Source organism: Pinus tabuliformis, chromosome 5_2 (genome assembly GCF_031772625.1).
Source record: "Pinus tabuliformis cultivar Carrire ecotype Pingquan chromosome 5_2, CPIR1, whole genome shotgun sequence".
Lineage (NCBI taxonomy): Eukaryota > Viridiplantae > Streptophyta > Pinopsida > Pinales > Pinaceae > Pinus > Pinus tabuliformis.
Window position 1 is genome coordinate 877745446 of NC_142306.1, and position 19130 is coordinate 877764575.

At 40.6% G+C, this 19130-nt stretch overlaps 1 protein-coding gene across 4 annotated transcripts in view; it reads left to right on the top strand.

Annotated features, from left to right (window-relative positions):
• Nucleotides 1–19130, top strand: part of LOC149162106 (protein DETOXIFICATION 44, chloroplastic-like) — a 559183-nt gene that overhangs the window by 80401 nt on the left and 459652 nt on the right. For all 4 annotated transcript variants that reach the window (XM_089437140.1, XM_089437141.1, XM_089437139.1 and 1 more), the window contains exons 3-4: nucleotides 219–413; nucleotides 603–781. In XM_089437140.1, coding sequence (XP_089293266.1) covers nucleotides 219–413; nucleotides 603–781 — 374 coding nt within the window. The remainder of the gene's footprint in view (nucleotides 1–218; nucleotides 414–602; nucleotides 782–19130) is intronic.

Sequence of the window (19130 nt, forward strand, 5' to 3'; positions counted from 1 at the left end):
AGGCTTTCCTAGTAAAATTGGGAACTATTTTTTCATATCTATATAACTGTTAGAAATTTAGCTTTTGGACTGTATGGAGATAACATTACTAATTACTCTGTGAGTTGGACACACTAGAGCTTAACTGTAACCTCTCCAGTTATCTTTATAGTTCTCTGCTGCTCATTGACTAGTCAATCTACTGAAGTCAGGTCTTTTGTGTGAATTTTGTCTTAAAGGTCCTGTGGAGTTGGCAGCTGTTGGAGTTTCCATTTCAATCTTCAATATTGTGTCAAAATTGTTTAACATCCCTCTACTCAATGTGACTACTTCATTTGTGGCGGAAGATGAGGCTACACGAGGTGGTAGAGTGAAAGCACTTGGAAAACAGGCTTACAGTGTACAAGGAGATCATTATGCTAGAGCCAAAACAGGTATCTATATTATGAAATCTAGGAGGTCAGGATCTATGAGCCAAAATGTGGATTTGTTGTTAATTAAAATACATTCACTTGCATCTTAAGTTTCCTTGTGAAATCGGGAATGACATTTGCTATTGTCCCGAAGAGGCCATGTTTATCGATGCAATGTGCTGAAGATATTTTCTTTGCAATATTTTACAGGTAACAGTAGCCTGGAACACAAGGATGAGCTCCAAGGATCATCAGATGATGGAAATTACAAGTTGCAGTTACCTGCAGTTTCGACTGCATTAGTTATAGCAGCTGGTCTTGGGGTTGCAGAAGCAGCTGCATTGGTCCTTGGAGCAGATTACTTTTTGAATATCATGGGTGTGCCTGCAGTAAGTACCAACATACTTTTACTGGGTACTTTAGTGACTTAAGAAATGAAAAATTGAATGAAGTTCCCTGTGTACAGGTGATAACAGAAGGTTTTTAAACTTTTTGGTTTACCAGAAGGCATGGCATTAAATAAAAGAGATATTGGATATTAGTTTAAGTGGAGTCTGTTGTGATGGAAAAAAGAAGAAAAGACTTAATAGAACCATTGAAATTAGATACGATAAGATAATATTATTGATGTCCACAAATAACAGAAAAAAATATGTGAATGGGACTCAAAAGTACAATCTAGTAAGGATAAACTGCAGGATTTCCAAAGCTATTCCTTGAAGCTAAAAGCTTAAAGGTAAGGTATAACATAAATAAATTAAATACTGAATGAAAAAAATAGTTAAAACTTAAAATCATAGGCCTGTAGTGTGACAAAACGTAATAACTTAATAAGCCTTGATAAAGAGCTAGACATCATCATAAGTAGGTGCAAAATGAGAGATGGAAGAGGAAGCCCCAACAAACAAATTGGGAATAGAGATGGAAGTAAGGAAGGAAGATGAAGACATCACTTTTGTACCTGCTACCCACCAAAAGTGCATGATCCCATAGGAGAATTATCTCCTAGTTATCTCTTCATCTGACAGCCAACATCCCCTAACAACCACCAATGTAGCTGATGTATTATGCTATTTGATCTCTGCTGCATGCATCAGTCATATGTCTCCTTGCCCATCTGTCAAGAGCATATGAAGGTGGGCAATCCAAACCAAAAGGTATGTTTTTCATTGTGCAATCAGGTGCTTATGCTTGTTTTTTTGGGCATTTTGGGTATGGATTATTGGGTGACTTGAAAAAAGGAAGGACTTTGACCGTGGTTTTGTTATCTCACCTTAAATGGGGAGTTAATCCTCAATCCTAGTCCTGTGGGATCTCCCCTATTAACCTATGGTTTTAGGAAGGGCACTACGTGGGAAACACCGATTTTGGTAGTGTGGTCCCATTTTCCCTTTCCACATTTTTCACTCCCCTCCGCACATTACAAGCTCTATTTCATCATTTTCTTTCTCTGGGTCCACATGACCATTGAGTCCACAAGGCACTGGCACTTCCATTTCCTTTGTCCACATATCTGGGTTGGGCTTGGACATGTTGCCCTGGAGGTTGATGTAGAGAAAAGAAAGTTAAAAAATCATATCATGGCCACAAGAAAGAAACAAAAGAAAAAGAATATTATAAAATGCAAAAGATGGCCAGGACATTTAATATAGCTTGTGGGAAAATCCAAACATGGGCTTACCCCTTATCATGGCCATCACCCTGGTTCCTAGGGCCCCATGAGTGCCCCCACATCATTAAGGAACACATGCACGTCCCAACCCCTGGTGGGCGATGAACTGCCCTACCTTAAGGGGGTAATAACCGCTCTATATTATTCATAGCATACTCTAATTTCTTGGAACCCCAAGCAGTAATACAAAGAAAAAATCAAGAAAAGGCAAAAGGAAAATAAATAAGGGTGGAAAAACAAAGGTCGGGGTAGCTCATGTATCCGCGATTGATCCCTTCTACGTCTATATACCCAATATATGGACATACCTCATCATTGCCACCCTTGAACCCATGGAATTTGGCCTTGAGACCCCCATGTCCGCATCCATTCATCACCATTCACATGAAATCTATCAATTGAAGGATGTACCAGGGATCTGTCTTTCCCCTTAGGGGCTAGTAACACCTAATAGGATCGTTTATTAACCACACCTACCTAGGGAGGTAACAGTACTTCGGGATCAAAGTCTCAAATTTAGAAGGGAAGCCCCATATGAAGTCTCAATTTTCCCTTGATAAACAAGCTTGGTTCACTTAGATGCACTATTGAATTATTGTACTTGATGGTGATGATGCAACACTGGACATTATATGTCATTGGCAGGTGGTTTGATCATGGGCTAGGCAAATTAATTGGGGCCTGTTATCGCTCAAACTAGCAGGGGTCTTAGGAGGGGATCCTATAGAGCAACTACTAGGTCAAGGGAAATAATGGAGCGATAACCCACTGTCACCTCAGCTAAAGCTCCCTGCTCTTTACAAACTTTCACCAATGGGAGGGGCCCCCGTACGTGAGGAATAACGATAATATATGGTCAATGATAAGATAAGGGGTTGATTCCTAAGCCTATTCGCAAGAGAGACTCAAGTATATAGGTTGCTTGCTTTAGAAGCAAGGTGATGGGCTCTCTAGGAAGGGCTAAGAGGATATTTAGGGCTAGGGTTTGAGAGTATGTCTTGTCAAGAAGGCTCCTAGACCTAGAGATATTTTTGGATTCTATGTGATCTTTGTGAAATTGGCGTTAATTGGTTGTAGGACCACACGAGATCAAGCGGGTTCAAAATTAGGTCACGGATATGGATTTGATCAATAAAGGAGGGGCTTGACCTAATTTGTGAGGAGGAGAGGATCAATGGAGAATTTTTCTTTTGATTAAACACAATGATCCCAATGAGGCAACTAGCCAAGGGAAACCTAGGGTAAGAAATGGTCCTTTAGCTAGGGATTGCTATATCTCAAGATCCCATTGTCGTATTTGCTTCAAATTTGGAGGGCTTCTAGAGCAAACATTAATGCAATTTTGGACCAAAAATCAAAGTGTTTGGAAGGCTAGAATGTGAGATAAGTGATTCCCTAGGTGACCTATGGAGGCTAGGACTAGAAAAAGATATGAGGTGAAAATAATAATATTTGAAAGGTGATCACCTATGGAGGATTAGTGCCTTTTCCTTTGGGAGAGAGGGAGTTAAGGATAATTTATGGTTTGGAAAGAATTCACCCAATCAAGGAGGCCTTCAACAATTTCGCATGGCATTAGAGTGTGAGAGTAGCTACTACAAGGACTTTATACTTTGACTTGCAGTAATTGATGAATTATCAAGATGCATTTAACAGAAATCATCTCTAGGAACATTCAACCATTCATACATGACCCATTACATGATGCGACGCTATAAAAGAACAAAATTCCCACAATTTTGTATAGAGCAGTAGTAAATTTTAGACTTGTAGAGCGAAAATCCCAACAACATTCATGTGAAAAAAGTAAATGACAAGAATAAGCATTAAGAGAGAACTTACATACATAAAAGAGTATATCAAATCATCAAATTATGCCAAAAATGAAGCTCCAAGACAAGAGAGAGATATCCAAACATCAAAATTCATCCATATCATCCAAACTCGTCCTCCAAAAGGAGTAGCGAAAATATCACAAGAGCTAATAACCCAATCAAGTGATGATGATCAAAATGAATCATCTCACTTCTATTTATACACTCTCTAATGAATTCGATTTAGGTAAATTGGCCTATTTGAGCCCCTAAAATAAAATAATGTGCATAATAGCAATACTTTTGGTGACAAGCCCACCGAATAGCTCAATAATGTAAATATAAACCTCTCAAGAGGGTTGAATGATCAACAAAGTAAGTCGTTGGGCCTTTGAGGAGGCCTAATGAATTCCAAAAGGTGCCATAATGTAGAAACAAACTCCAAACATAGTGGACAAGAGGTTGGCGCCTTGTTTTCTGTTAGTTTTTGTAGCATCGGATGTGTTCTAGGCTCTAGCCACAAAATTTGGTGGAGAGGCTAGAATACATGAGATCTCCAAAACCCAAAAATAGTTTCTAGAAATTACGCCTAGAAATGACTTAATTAGATTATTAACCTGTTTTTAAATATTCCTAAGTCTAAACTTAGGGAATATGGTTAATTAATTAGTATAAGTTAAGTCAAGTCGAGAATCATATAGAAACTCACATGAATCGATCTAGAGATGATCCTAGCCATTGATTATGCTTTAATCTTGGCCATTGGTGCTCCAACAAAGGACTATAAGAGGAGGCCGATGTGGTGATGGAGAAGACACTTGAGAAGTTCGATTTCTTGGCAGATTGACTTCCAGAGGAGTAGCAGTCAGTTGTCGGAGAGAGCCAGACATCGAAGTTTTGAGAGAGGCGCAGAGACAGTGAGGCTGGAGGAAGCATTCCAGATCCAGCGAGTGCATTCGCAGAGAGGCAGAAGAGCCACATAGAGGCTGACATTGGGGAAACGCAATAACTTTTAGAGGCAAGGTTGATTTGCAAAGAGGGATAGACGTCTTCAGTTCCAGAGGCTGGGAAGGAGTCATAGAGTGCCGGAGAAGCAACCTTCCAGTCAACAGAAGGCAGAATGACTTCATCAGAGACCATCTTGAGGCTAGACATCTAGCAGGTTGTGTATAGGTTGACGTAGAGGGTCAGAGGGCCAAATTTCGGAAGGTAAGTCATGTCGAGAGATTGCCTATGTGGTGAGGAAAATTGCTCACTAGATTTTTGCCAGTATTTTTCTCTATAGGATTGCCAAATTTCGGCATCCAGTTGTACTCAGAATTTCTCATTGTTGCATAATAATAAAACCCCCAGCTGCTGCACTGGTTTTCCCAAGTTAGGTTTTTTCTAGGGACTTTTGTCCAAAAATAATCGTGTTATTTTTATGTGTGCTAGCATTTCTTAGTTTCTAGCGCTTATTTTTCCGCAGTTTTATTTGTGAAGGTTGCAGTGTATTTATTCGATATTTGTCATAGCAGATAAATTGTTAATTATTTAACAATTAGGAGAAATAATATTAGTTGCTGTAATATGATTCCAATGTAGGAATTTTCACATGGTATCAAAGCGTAGTTGATCAACCAGAGAGCTCAGAGATGAAAAGAAGGAATTTCGTTGCTCAATGTGGGAAAAGGGCTGAAATTTCCAAGGGCAGCGTAGTTATTCTGCCACGAGGCCGAGTTACTTGTGGAGGTTCGATTTTTTTTGAGTGGGGAAAAAATCCAGAGGCAGAGGGAGCAGCTCAGAGTTTTTGTTAGGCATATATCTAGCTGGACGCACTGATTTTTGTAGAAATTCGCTAGAGCAAAGCCAACATCGGGGTGGAAGAAAGAAGAGAGCACATAGAGGGAAACTTTTCCTCAAGGAACTTCTAGTCTCAAGAAGTTCAATTTTTCCTTGCAGATCGGCAGTTGTTGTGAGCAAATCTTCTCACTCCATAAGGGTGTGAATAGTAGAGCAGGAGCCGAACAGAAGGAAAGAGGAAGTTTTCGATAGTTTGTTGAGATGGCCATTGCTGTGCTTCATGATTAGGATAGGTTGGATGGAGCTTCCAACGACATCATCTGGAAGGCAAGGATGTCTTTCCTTCTAGATGAATATGGCCTGAAAGCCTATATTGATGTAGTGGTGGCAGTTCCTCAGGATGTAGATCAGCTAAAAGAGTATAGAAAGGAGATGGCACAGGCAAAGCGGTTGATCCTAGACAGTGTCCGGGATCATATATTCTCGCATATAGTTGGCAAAGATATTTCCAAGCAGATGTGAGATGCCCTCTCCATGTTATATCAGGGTACTTCCGAGCAGCGGAAGATGTACCTCGAGGAGAAGTTGAGGCTCATCCAGATATAGAAAGGGGAAGGCATAGACTCCTTCTTCACCAGGATTTAGGAGGCCTGGGACTAGTTTTTAGCTGTTGGGGCAACGCCTCAACCTACAGAGCTTGTGAGATTGTCACTCAACAGTGTCTCCGAGGACTGGGTGGTCTTTTTCCAAAGCATATTAGACAGAGACAAGTTACCACAGTGGGACAGGATGTGGGCTGACTTGCAGCAAGAGGAATTGAGGCGAGATCTTCTAAAGATCTCTGTGAGTGGTAGCAACAATGGAAAGAAGTAGGTGAAGGAGGAGGAGAATGTGGCCCTCGCATCTAAGGGTCCCAGTCAAGGATAGCGGGAGCAGAGAAAGAAGAAGAAGACCTGTTAAAGGTCAAATTCTTCAAGTGTGGTGAGCTTGGTCAGTAGTGTTGATTTCTGGTAGCATCGGATGTGCTCTAAGCCTCAAAATTTGCAAGGAGGCTTGGACACATGTATCCTAGAATACCGATAAATTGTTTTGGGAAATTCCACCTAGAGAAGGTTTTATTACAATAAATAATTATTTTTAATGGGTGCCTAAATCTAAACTTCGGAAATTAAAATAATTAAAGGGTATGAGTTAAATTGGGGGTGAAACTTCTAGAAGAGGATGAGGATCAAGCCAAAATGATCTGAGCCATTGAATAGAATCTAATCTGGGCCGTTGGTTCTCAACGAGAAGATTATAAGCATATGCTTGATGGGTATTTGGAAAACACATCAAGTGAGAGATCAAGAGATCGATTTCTGAAGCAATAGTGCAGTAGTTGCTGGAGAAGTAATCGTGGAGATTTCTTGCAACGAGGGGGAGAGATAGTTTCCGGTTGTAGAGATTCTTGATCCAGGGATACATCGCAAAGAAGGCAGAGAGAGATCCAGAGGAGGCAACGCAGAGCCACATTAGACAGCGTAGGGCCATGCAGAGGCAGCCTAGAGCCTAGGAGGAGATCCAAAATTTTGCTGGAGAATCGAGTTTCAGAGACAGAAACCAGGGTGTGAGATCAGGAGGGTAGAAAGTCGAAGTTCCTGACGCAAATTGATCAGCCAAAGGAGTGACACAGTGATTGCGCAGAGACAGCTAGGGGCTAGCCATTCAATTGTTGGATCAGTGTTGGATCGCCAGTGATATTGTGAGGTATATCTCACTCATCTCTCCGTCAGTCAGATTCTGTGTATTGGATAGCCAACAAGGCATCCAAAGATTGCATTCAGAAATTACTGCTTAATAATACAAACCCTCAGTTGCTGCACCGGTTTTCGCAGATTGGGTTTTTCTAGGGATATTGGTCCAAAAATAACGGTGTCACTTGTGTGTGCTGTTTCCTTTTTGCTTAGTTCTTGTTTCCGCATATAATTTTATTAGTGGAGGTTGTAGTGTATTGGTTTCGATATTTACTGTAGAACACAGTAAATAATTTGTTCAGTTATTTAACAAATAGAATAAACTTAATCAGTTACTGCAGTAGAAATTTGGGTCTTCCAAATTTTCACATGGTATTAGAGCGTAGGTGAAGCAAGGGAGCAGAGTAGAAGAGCCCAGTGCTGAAGAGAAGGAGGGAGATCGAAGTGTTGCGTAGGCAGCAGATCGAATCTCCAGAGGGATTGCGTAACCCAAGCCAGGAGGGCAAGATTTTCATGGAAGATCTCTCTGAGTGAGTCGACAGAGAGGTAAGATTTCCAAATCGAGATTTGTCAGCAACAGAGGGAGCAGCGCAGCAGAACCTTCAGCGCAAAGCAGTTACTGGTGAGACGTAGTTTTTGCAGCAGTTGCTAGGGATGAAAAACGTCAGAAGGGAGAAGGAGACACTATTTTGAGAGAATTCTTCCACAGAGGACTTCTAGTTAAAAAGTTTGAATTCTCATTTGTTGAGTAGCAGTAGAGAGGAGTAGATCTACTAACTCCAGCAGGGAGTGCGTAGGCCAGCCCAGCAGCAGTGCAAAGGAGAGAGGAGGCAGTTCGACATTTTTCTTGGCAAAGATGGCAGCTAATGGGCTGAGAGATCAAGATCAGTTGGATGTAGCATCCAACTATGTGATCTGGAAGGCTAGGATCTCATGCCTCCTGTATGAGCATGATCTCAAGATGTACGTCGACAGTGTGGTAGCTGTACCCGGTGATGCATGTCCACTCAAAAAGTACAAGGCCAAGATGGCGAAGGCCAAGCGGTTGATCCTCGATGGAGTGAGGGATCACGTTGTGTGTCACATTAATGGCAAAGGGACAACCAAAGAGATGTGGGATACCTTGGCTACGCTATATCAAGGATCTTCCGAGCAGCAGAAGATGTACTTGGAGGAGAAGTTGAGATCATCTAGGATGGAGAAAGGGGAACACATTGATTTGTACTTGTCAAAGCTTCAGGAAGTTCGAGATCAGTTGGCAGTTGTAGGATCAACACCTCAACCTGCAGAGATGGTGAGGTTGGCCCTGAATTTGGTTTCAGAAGAATGGCAAGTGTTTGTCTAGAGTATCCTGGGCAGAGAGAAATTTTCGGATTGGGAAGGAATGTGGGCCACTCTTCAGTAGGAAGAGATGAGGCAAGACTTAGTCAAGTGCAAACTTGATGGTAGCAGCAATAGTGGGACAAAGCCCAAGGAGGAGGAAGAGAATGCAACCCTTGCATCAAAGGGGTAGCCGAGAAAGAAGGATGTCTCAAAGATCAAATGTTTTTGGCGTGGTGAACTTGGTCATTACGCTACACAGTGTCCTCTCAAGAAGAAGGACAAGGATGTGAAACATGATCTGCAGGCTGCAACTACAAAGATCGAGGAAGAGGAGTTTTCCATGGTTGCCTAAATACATCCAGGGGAGAGGTGGGGTGATCTAGTACTGTAGTTCGAAAGAATTGCAGATGGGAAGGATCCTTGAGGAGTCGACCTCTTGGATAAATACCTTGCTACAAGAGCCCATATGAGAAGTAGCAGAAATGGACTAGGATCAGTTGATGCGAAGGAGTGTCAGAGTGATAGTTACAGTGGCTAGGAGCACCATAATCTGAGCAGCGCAGAGCTAGTGTTGGCAATAATGCAGTTGGCACAGAGAAGAGTCAGCAGCAACGGAGTGGCTTCAGTAACAGCGCAAAGACTAGCAGCAGTCAGAACTCTAGCAGCCGATGCATCATGCTGAACATCTTTGGTTCAGTATTTTGGATGCTTTTCCGTTGCTGATGCAGTAAGAAACAACACTTGGAGAAGGTTGTAGTGCAGATGCAGCGTTGGCAGTTATAGGGCCAACAACAACACAGATGCAACATTTATAAGGGTTGCAGTATAGAAGCAGTGTTGGCAATGGAAGGGTCAGCAGCAGTACAAATGCAATATTTTCACAGTAGTTGGTGGGTAGTGATGTCAGACATCAACATCGCAGAGGGATATGTTACAAAGATGGGTGATGCTTCAGTTGGTTGCATTACTAGAGAACATTCCTTGCTAAGAGGGAGTGTTGATTTATGGTAGCATCGGATGTGCTCTAAGCCTCAAAATTTGTAGGGAGGCTTGGATAGATGTATTCCAAAATACCCAGAAATCGTTTTGGGAAATTCCACCCAGAGAAGGTTTTATTAAAATAATTAATTATTTTTTAATGGGTGCCTAAGTCTAAACTTAGGAAATTAAAATAATTAAAGGGTATTAATTAAACTAGGGGTGAAACTTCTAGAAGAAGACGAGGAGCAATCCAGAATGATTAGAGGCATTGATTAGAATCTAATCTGGGCCGTTGGTTCTGAATGAGGAAATTATAAGAAGAGCTTGATGGGCATTTAGAAAACACATCGAGTGAGAGATCAAGAGATTGATTTCTGAAGACAGTAGTGCAACAGTTGCCGGAGAAGTCATCGTGGAGATTTCTTGCAGTGAGGGGCAGAGATAGTTTCTAGTTGGAGAGATTCTTGATTCAGGGATACATCACAGAGAAGGCAAAGAGAGATCTAGAAGAGGCAGCGCAGAGCCACGCTGGGTAGCATAAGGCCACGTAGAGCCTGAGATGAGATCCAAAATTTTGCTGGAGAATTGAGTTTCAGAGACAAAAGCCGGGTGTGAGACCGAGAGGGATAAAATTCGAAGTTCCTGAGGCAAATCGATCAGCCAAAGGAGTGATGCAATCCCTAGAAGCTGTGACGCAAAGCAACGTAGTGATTGCACAGAGACAGCTAGGGGCTAGCCATTCAGTGGCTGGATTAGTGTTGGATCACTAGTGATAGTGTGAGGTATATCTCACTAATCTCTCTGTCATTCAGATTCTCTTTATTGGATAGCCAACAAGGCGTTCAAAGATTGTATTCAGAAATTACTGCTTAATAATACAAACCCTCAGCTGCTACACCGGTTTTCCCACATTGAGTTTTTTTGGGGATATTGGTCCAAAAACAATGGTGTCACTTGTGTGTGCTATTTCCATCTTGCTCAGTTCTTGTTTCTGCATATAATTTAATTTGTGGAGGTTGCAGTGTATTGGTTTCAATATTTACCATAGAACATAGTAAATAATATGTTCAGTTATTTGACAAATAGAAGAAACTTAATCAGTTGCCGCAGTAGAAATTTGGGTCTTCCAAATTTAGGACAAGGAGGAGAAACTGGACCAATAGGAAGCTTCTGCAGAGATCGACAGGCTTTCCTCCAGGTTGGAGGAAGACTTTGCGATGTTTGCCGATATACCTACAGGAGTGAGGTGGGGTGATTTGTTGTTGTAGTCCCAGAGCACTACAGATGGGAAGGATCCTTGAGGAGTCCACCTCATGGATCATTACCTTTCTATTCATGTGCATCCATATGAATCCAAACCATTTATACAAAAATATGCTAAAGTTTTCATTTATATAGCAAGTAATAGTCCATATAACCAAAATAGTACTTAGTGCAAAACATTGTTGAACCAAAAAAGTTACAAACATCAAGAAGAGGCTCTAAAAGGAATTTATAGTAAAAAAATAACATGATATGATGTATTATACTACAACCTACAATAATACAAGCTACAACTACAACAAATCAATGATCAAATCATCAATCATGATCAGAATCATCATCTGATTCCTAGTCATCCTCCTCATCCTCATTTGAAGAATGAGTAGCATCCAAGTCTGCAATGGGATTATGACTTGATTCCCATGGCCCTGAAGCTGCTACTGATGCTTCTGATATATCTGCCTCTGCAAGACTCCAATCAAGTCTTCAAATCTGCAAAAAATCTCCCTTAGAACAACCCTGCAAAAAACTCTTAGAATTCTCCTCACCGAACTCAGCTCAAGAATCGCAAGAGACTCGAATGAATAGTGTGAGTGAAATAGAGGGGGTGGGGGTGTTTAAATAAATTTAGGAGGGGCTATAATAGCGTTAGAAACTAGGAAAAATAATATTAATAAAAATAAAAAATAAAAACGTTTTTTATGCCTAGGCTGCACGGTTGCGGGCCTTGCAGGCCGGTGGAACTAGTCTTCGAATCGGTTTGGACCGGTCTTTTCCGGTTTGGAGTGACTGTTCAGACCGATCGATTCCAATAACATTGATTGATATACCATTCATAGTGATTTCCCTTATATCGGAACTCATCACATCAATGAAAGTCTATATAGAGCAAGGGACATCTACTGAGGTGACAGTAGGTCTTTGTCCCATTGTTTCCACTTGGTTTAGTAGTTGCCCCTTTGGAACACCTCCTAGGACCCCTGCTAGATTGAGAGGTAACAATCCCCAGTCTCCAATAAGGCTGTAATTTTACTTTTTCCTCCGAAGTCCCAATGCCAGAAATGTGTCCCTTTTTCCAAATCGTCTCTAATGCGGAAAATAGTGTTGATAATATCGGTATCGGGAAAATATCGGCGAGGGTCCAGAAAATATCTTATCGGCAATATCGGTGAAAATATCGGCAAAATATCGGCAAATATCGGCAAGCATAAAAAATGCATAATATATTCATTTTTTTCAGATTTTTAAACATATAAAGCAATAACAACATGAAATAAACACAATGGCACATAAATATGAAGAAAACACTGATATATATGATGTCAAATAGAAATGATATATCAAAGGCGATACCAAATCCTGCTGATCCCTGATAATTGTCCATTCAAGGACTCAAATGTGGAGAACCAATACAAAATAAAATCACATATATAAAAGTATCTCATCATCATGAGTTACATGTAGCATAACAAATAAAATTAGCAGCTATCTATCTACTGCCCTCTCCCCCTTTTACGGGAAAACATGATGGGTTGTTTGCCAAGCCTGCCCCTAGTAGTAGAAGGCCCTGACCCTGCCTCTGCACCTAATGTCAAATAATGAGCGCTAGGCATGGAGCTATGCTCTCCCATATCTATAGCAGATGGTGTTGATGCTGATGCTCCCGCAGTGTCCTCCTCCTCCTGCTCCTCCTCTAAGTGCTGCTGCTCCTCTGACTCCGAGTCCTCCTCTTGCTGCCCCTGCTCTAATGGATCATCTGCCACTGGCTCTAACCATGAAGGTGACTCCTCCAATATGGGCTCCTCAGACTCCACCCTCCAAGGAGACAATACATCAATATTGTCTAAGGAAATGGCATCTGGATCCATTGGTGATTCTATTTGCCTCACTCGAAGTTGGATGTTGTAATGCACATACACCAAATCGTTGAGGCGTGCGAACTCCAGCCTGTAAGAGTGTCAAAAAAAGTAATGAGTCTTGACTCTTGACTCTTGACTCTTGACACTTGAAGGTCATAAATTAAAAATTAAAAATTACAATAAGTGTAATTGCTCAACTGAAGGCTTGAGTTCAAAGTTATACCTGTTGCGCTTTTTGGCATGTATTTTCTCAAATACACTCCAATTGCGCTCACACCATGAAGAGCTACATGTTTGACTCAAGATTCGTATAGCCAATTTTTGCAAATTTGGTGCCCTTGCACCATAGCTTCGCCACCAAATATCTACAACAAAATAATGAAATAAAAAATTCAAAAACTTAAAAGTTAAAACATAATTAAATTCAAATTTCTAATTTCTAATGAGTGATGACTTGTCACTTACGTGGCATGAAGAGGGCCCTTTCCCTAATGGCATCATCAAAGCCAAATAGGCCAACACAATCCTGATAACACTGTATCTCGCGATTGATTTTGCTACGAAGCTCAGGATCAGGTACCATCCTCTGAATACAGGAATGGAGCCCTTCCATCACCTCGCCATCAAAATCAAAGTTACATTTGTATGAAAATGCGGGGTTGAGGAAGAGTGCTGCTGCATGAATGGGTCGATGAAGCATCCTTGTCCACCGACTATCAATCACATCCCATAACATCATCTGCCTATCAAGGCCAGCAGAACCCTTGTTTGCATAATAGGAACGAATGGCCTCCTTGGCCCTATCCATGCCCTCATACAAATAAGGCATTGCAGGCTTCTCTCCATCCACCAATCTAAGAACCTTTACTATAGGTTCGCTAACTGCACATGCTTCTTCTACTCCACGCCAAAATGTCTCAGAGTACACCATTTTTGCAATGGCTTTCCCATCAGGTCTCCTGTTGTATCTACAATTACGCCAATCATCAGACACAAACATTTGCTTCAACTCGAACTAACATCGAAGCAAAGACTGAAGAGTAATAAAGGTTGTGGCAAAACGTGTGATGGCAGGACGCCACAACTCCTTGTTTCTAGTGAACCTCCTCATAAGGCTAAGAACAAAAGCATGGTTATAAATAAACTTGGGGATGCTCCTAGCCATATCAATTGCCTCCTTGATGAAGGAGAGTTTCCCCATATCCTCAAGCAACAAATCAAGACAATGCGCTGCACATGGAGTCCAGAACAATGTGGGATGCCTCTCCATAAGCATTCTGCCGGCAGACACATAATTAGCTGCATTGTCTGTTATGACTTGCACCACATTCTGCACACCAATCTCCCGAATGAACCCATCTAACAACTCACATATTGTTGCTGCATCTTTGATATGTTCTGATGCATCCAACGATTTAATAAACATGGTACCTTTAGGACAATGTACCAAGAAATTTAGAAGGGTCCTACCCTTCCTATCTGTCCAACCATCAGACATCACTGTGCATCCAGTGACTTCCCATGCCTTTTTCAACTCCACCAATCTAGAGTTGATGTCCTGTTTTTCTGCTTGAAGAATTGGCCCCCGCAACTCCTCATATGTGGCACTTTTGTACCCTGGGCCCACAACAGCAATAGCATCACACATTGGCTGCCAAAATGGATTGGTTTTTGTGATGCTGAGAGGTAAGTCGCTCCAAAAAATACACCTCCCCATGACTCTATCTGCTTCTTGCTTCTCCTTTTTTTTAACAAGCGATTTTATGCCAGGTTGTGCTCCAGCTCCTGTTCGTGGAACAAAAAATGATGACCTCGCACTCACACTAGTAGTAGCATGTGATGGTGTGCCAATTGTGGAGCCCCTCCCACTAGGGCCACTAGGCCCACTACCCTCAACACCAAAATCAGGAGAATATATCCCGAAAGATCTACCTGCACGTTCAGCTTTGTTTCTTTCCGCCTCTTCCTTCTTTTTTTCCTTTTCTTCAATTGCCTCAAGAGCTTTTTGTATAAGCTCCGGACTAGAAACTGTACAAACCCCAACATCATGTCCACTGAGTCTAGCAAGATGGTATTTCAGTCGTGTAATCCCACCTGTCATCTGTCCCCACACAATTTGCATGTAAGATATGCACGATTTGTCCCACCATCAGGGCTCCCATACTCCCAAAATGGGTCCAAGGCTTTTGGCATATTTGTATTTTGTAGTGGGCTAACTCAAAAGGAAACCTAGAGCACCAAAAAAAATTTGGAATTAGTAACTTAATAAGTAATACGAAATTTTCAAACTACAAATAACCACATCATTTTACAAAACAGTTTTAACTTTTTTTGCTACATTATTTGCAATTTTGCAATGGGCATGAAAAAAAAGCAGACTTAAAAGTTAAAAGGGCAGTGAGCTTGTATCATGCAATAATTGCCACTTTAACCGAAGATGCCAACTTCCAAGCAATGAAAGAGCCTAAGTTCTAACAATGCAAATGATATGCTAAGGAAATGAGGTGACTGTATATCACTGTTACGTAATTAATAATAATTAATTATTAATTAATAATTATAGTTATAGTATAACCAGGCCTAGTCATAGAAGTGTAATACAAGTTGACTATTGAATACTCTTGAACAAAAGAGTATGAACATGTTGTACGTGAGGTATCCAAATGGCAAATGAAACACATAGCAAATTGGCACAGAATGAGAACAATTTCTTTCAGAATTATGCCAAGCATGGGAAAAATATATAATTGTTATACCACTGCTGTAGGTGCATAGCATTATTATACTTGCTGTAGGTGATACCACTGCTGTAGGTGACCATTTTTGTATTTGTAATATTGTATTACCTTGACAGTGATATCAATATGAAGTTATTTTCTATAAATATGTTTGGTATTGCTCAATGCTAATACACCATTTCTCTTGTGCAGTTCTGAGTTCGGTGAAGTTGCACCAGATTTATTGAAAGATTATAACGTGCCACATTTGTTTCAAGAAGACCTGTTTGATGTTTTGGATAATTCCAAACGGCCCCCATTTAATGTTTGGATTCTTGGAATATATGTTTGTTCTGAGAATCACTATGTTTTGCAAACCCTTGCAATTTGAAATGCAAAACAAAAACCAAGCAAAATGATTGTAGGGAACCAGAAGAATGAGAATCGAGATTGTCTTATTGTTCTTGGCACTTGCAGCTTAGAGAAATCTTCGTTGTTGGTGGCAAATTGGCAATAATGGCTTCAAACCCTCCTTGGCAGCAACCACATTCCTTCTCCAGCGCTCAGAAAAACAAAATGACTTGAAAAAAACCAAAAATCGATTTATATAGGCCGCGCGGAATGATTTCACTGTCACCGGCGATATTTTCGGTTGTCGCGCGATATTTTCCGAGATATCGGCGTTATATCGTAAATCTCGCGATATTTTCAAAACCCTAAAATATCGCGATATTTGGTCGGCGATATTTCGGCTCGCCGAAAATATCGCGATATTTCCGAATATCGCCGATATCTCGGCGATATTATCAACACTGGGCCGGAAAATAAAAATTGGGAATATTACAAAGAATAGAGAATTTCAGCTTGACCTTAAAGATTTTGAGATCTTCATTAGATATTATTCTAATGATAATTTGATTAAATAAACTGAGGCATATCCCAGCCTATTCAAGGCCTGAGGCCATTTGACCTTCCTTAAATGAAACTTGATCTTGAACCCAAACTAAGGTATCTTCATCCTTTTGATATGAGATTGAAAAAATTTGAAGACCTAATTTGAATTCAACTTGAAGGCTGCTCTTCAACCATAAGCTCATATAGCATGTTAAAATTCGATTACAAGTTGAACTTTCGATCTTGATAATTACTTGTGAAGGTGTTATTGTTCTTTTAGTCTTTCTTTATTCTTCATCAAGCAATTATAATTTAACAATTTAACCATTCAAGTACAAGATAAATAGAGATCACAGTGCAAAAGAGACAAAAGACAGTAGAAATTAGGCCAGCAGCCAGGGGAAAACCTAACAATCCTTTCCTTATAGAATTTTAGTCAACAAGAGAAATCCAAGTCACATCTAACCTGGCTAGTAGATCAATTATCCAAGTGCCAATTCAGCCTTCCACCAAGCAACAATTGTCCACATGTAGTCTGTCATAAGTTTGTCCACAAGGTGCCATAGGCTTGTTCATAAGTTTACTTGCTAGATTCTGTCCACAACACTGTTTATAAAATCCCACTTGTCTGTCCTCAAGCCAACCTTAGTTCACAGGATTAAAGTGCCTTAGATAGCCCATTTATCACAGAGGTGTAGTGCCACAGATAGCTCACATAACACAGAGAATTGTGCCTTAGGAAGATCGTATATCCACAAAAGATTGTGCCTTAGGAAGCTCGTATATCCTCAGAAGATTGTGCCTCGGATATTTGAATGTTTTATCCACAGATGAAGTGTGAATTGGTTACGAAATGGTGGAGTAATGATGCCAATAAATAGTTGTTTCCTCATCTAAAAAGGCGCCTCTAAAGGCTGAGCTGACTTGTCTTCTGGAGGGCTGTTACCGCTCAAACTAGCAGGGGTCCTAAAGGGAATCCTAAAGGGGCAACTACTAGGACAAGGGAAACAATGGAGACTTAGCCCATTGTCACCTCAGCTAAGGCTCCCTACTCTTTACGGACTTTCACCGATGGGAGGAGACCCAGTATGAGGACTCACTTACAAAGAATATATCAATGCAATGGATAAGAAGTGATTCCAATCACCATTTCCAAGGAGAAACTCAAAATTAGGGCTTGCTTGCTTTGTAAGCAAGGTGTAGGGTTTTTCTAGGAAAGGTTGATGAGGATTTGAGGGTTAGGTTTAGGGAGTATGTCATGCAATGGAGCTTCCTATTCCTCAAAATCCTTATGGAACTTGGATTCCTAAGTGATCCTTGAAAAGTTAGCTTTGATAGGAAATGGGACCACACGGGACCAAATGGACCCCAGTTAGGTCAAGGGGGAAGGGTTTAGCAACCAATGATGAGCTTGACCTAATCAGGGAAGAGAAGGGGATCAAAGAAAAAAATTTCAATGAAAGGTGGCACAATGATCCCTATGAGGTAACTAGCTTAAGGAAAACCAAGGGCAAGAATTGGTCTTTGAGCTAGGGCTTGCGATATCTCAAGATCCCATCATCGGAATCTCATGAAATTTGGAGGGATTCTTGAGGACACACAAGTGCAGTTGTGGACCAAAAATCAAAGTATTTGGATGGCTAGATTGTGATATATTCGATGCTCTAGGTGACCTATGGGGCTAGACCTAGAGAGAAGAGGAGAAGGTGAAGAAAAATAAGTTTTAGGGTGATCACCTATGGCAGACCAATGCCTAACCCTTGGGGGAGATTTGTCAAGAATGATTATGAATTCAGATTTGATTTTCTTGGTCAAGGAGGCCTTAGGCAACTTCACTTAGCACTAGGGTAAAGGAGAGCAACTTCAAAGACTTTATACTTTGTTTTGCAAAATAGATGGCTTATCAAGATAAATTTCAACCATGAAATATCCCTAGGAACATTCACTCATCATACATGGCCAATACATGAAGCATCACTATCTAGAAACAAAATTTCCACAACTTCACAATAATAGATGCAAGAAATTAGCCCTATAATAGCGAAATCATCACACATCTAGGGGAGCGTGACTCGCACAGTCCTCCCATGACTCCAGGGTTCGGAGGATAAACGGTGGGCAACACCTCCACCCCTCCCAATAGAACTCAGGGCTAACACCTTATCATAAAATCACTTGGAGCTTTAATTGTTCTGAGGTTCTGTCATCACGTGGTGATCCCGGTAACTGTCTATTACATGCAATCGTACACTTATCCATGCATCCGTAAAATGTGCATCAACATATTCAAAATAACTCACATATTATTCCCTTAGTAATTCATTTATGATACTACAGTACATCATATTTTTCCATATTCCATGCATGTCTTTTGACTTTCATCTAGAATGTATTCACTTCCTAATTTCTATCCCATTGATCATATTGACATGTATAAATAAATCAGATCTATAATATCTTAATTTCTATCAGAAGTAAAATCATTCAACTGTCTTAACTTTACTTCGACAACTATAATTTAGTAAAATGAACCACATATATTGTTTTGGTATCCATGTACCTACAGGAATTAAACATATATTATGCCCCAAAATTTCATGTTTATCCATAATCATTCAAAATGTTTCTGAGTCTCTGATTGTAGTGAAGTAAATATATACTAAACATAGTTTAAAGTTCTTCAAAATTGACATAGATTAG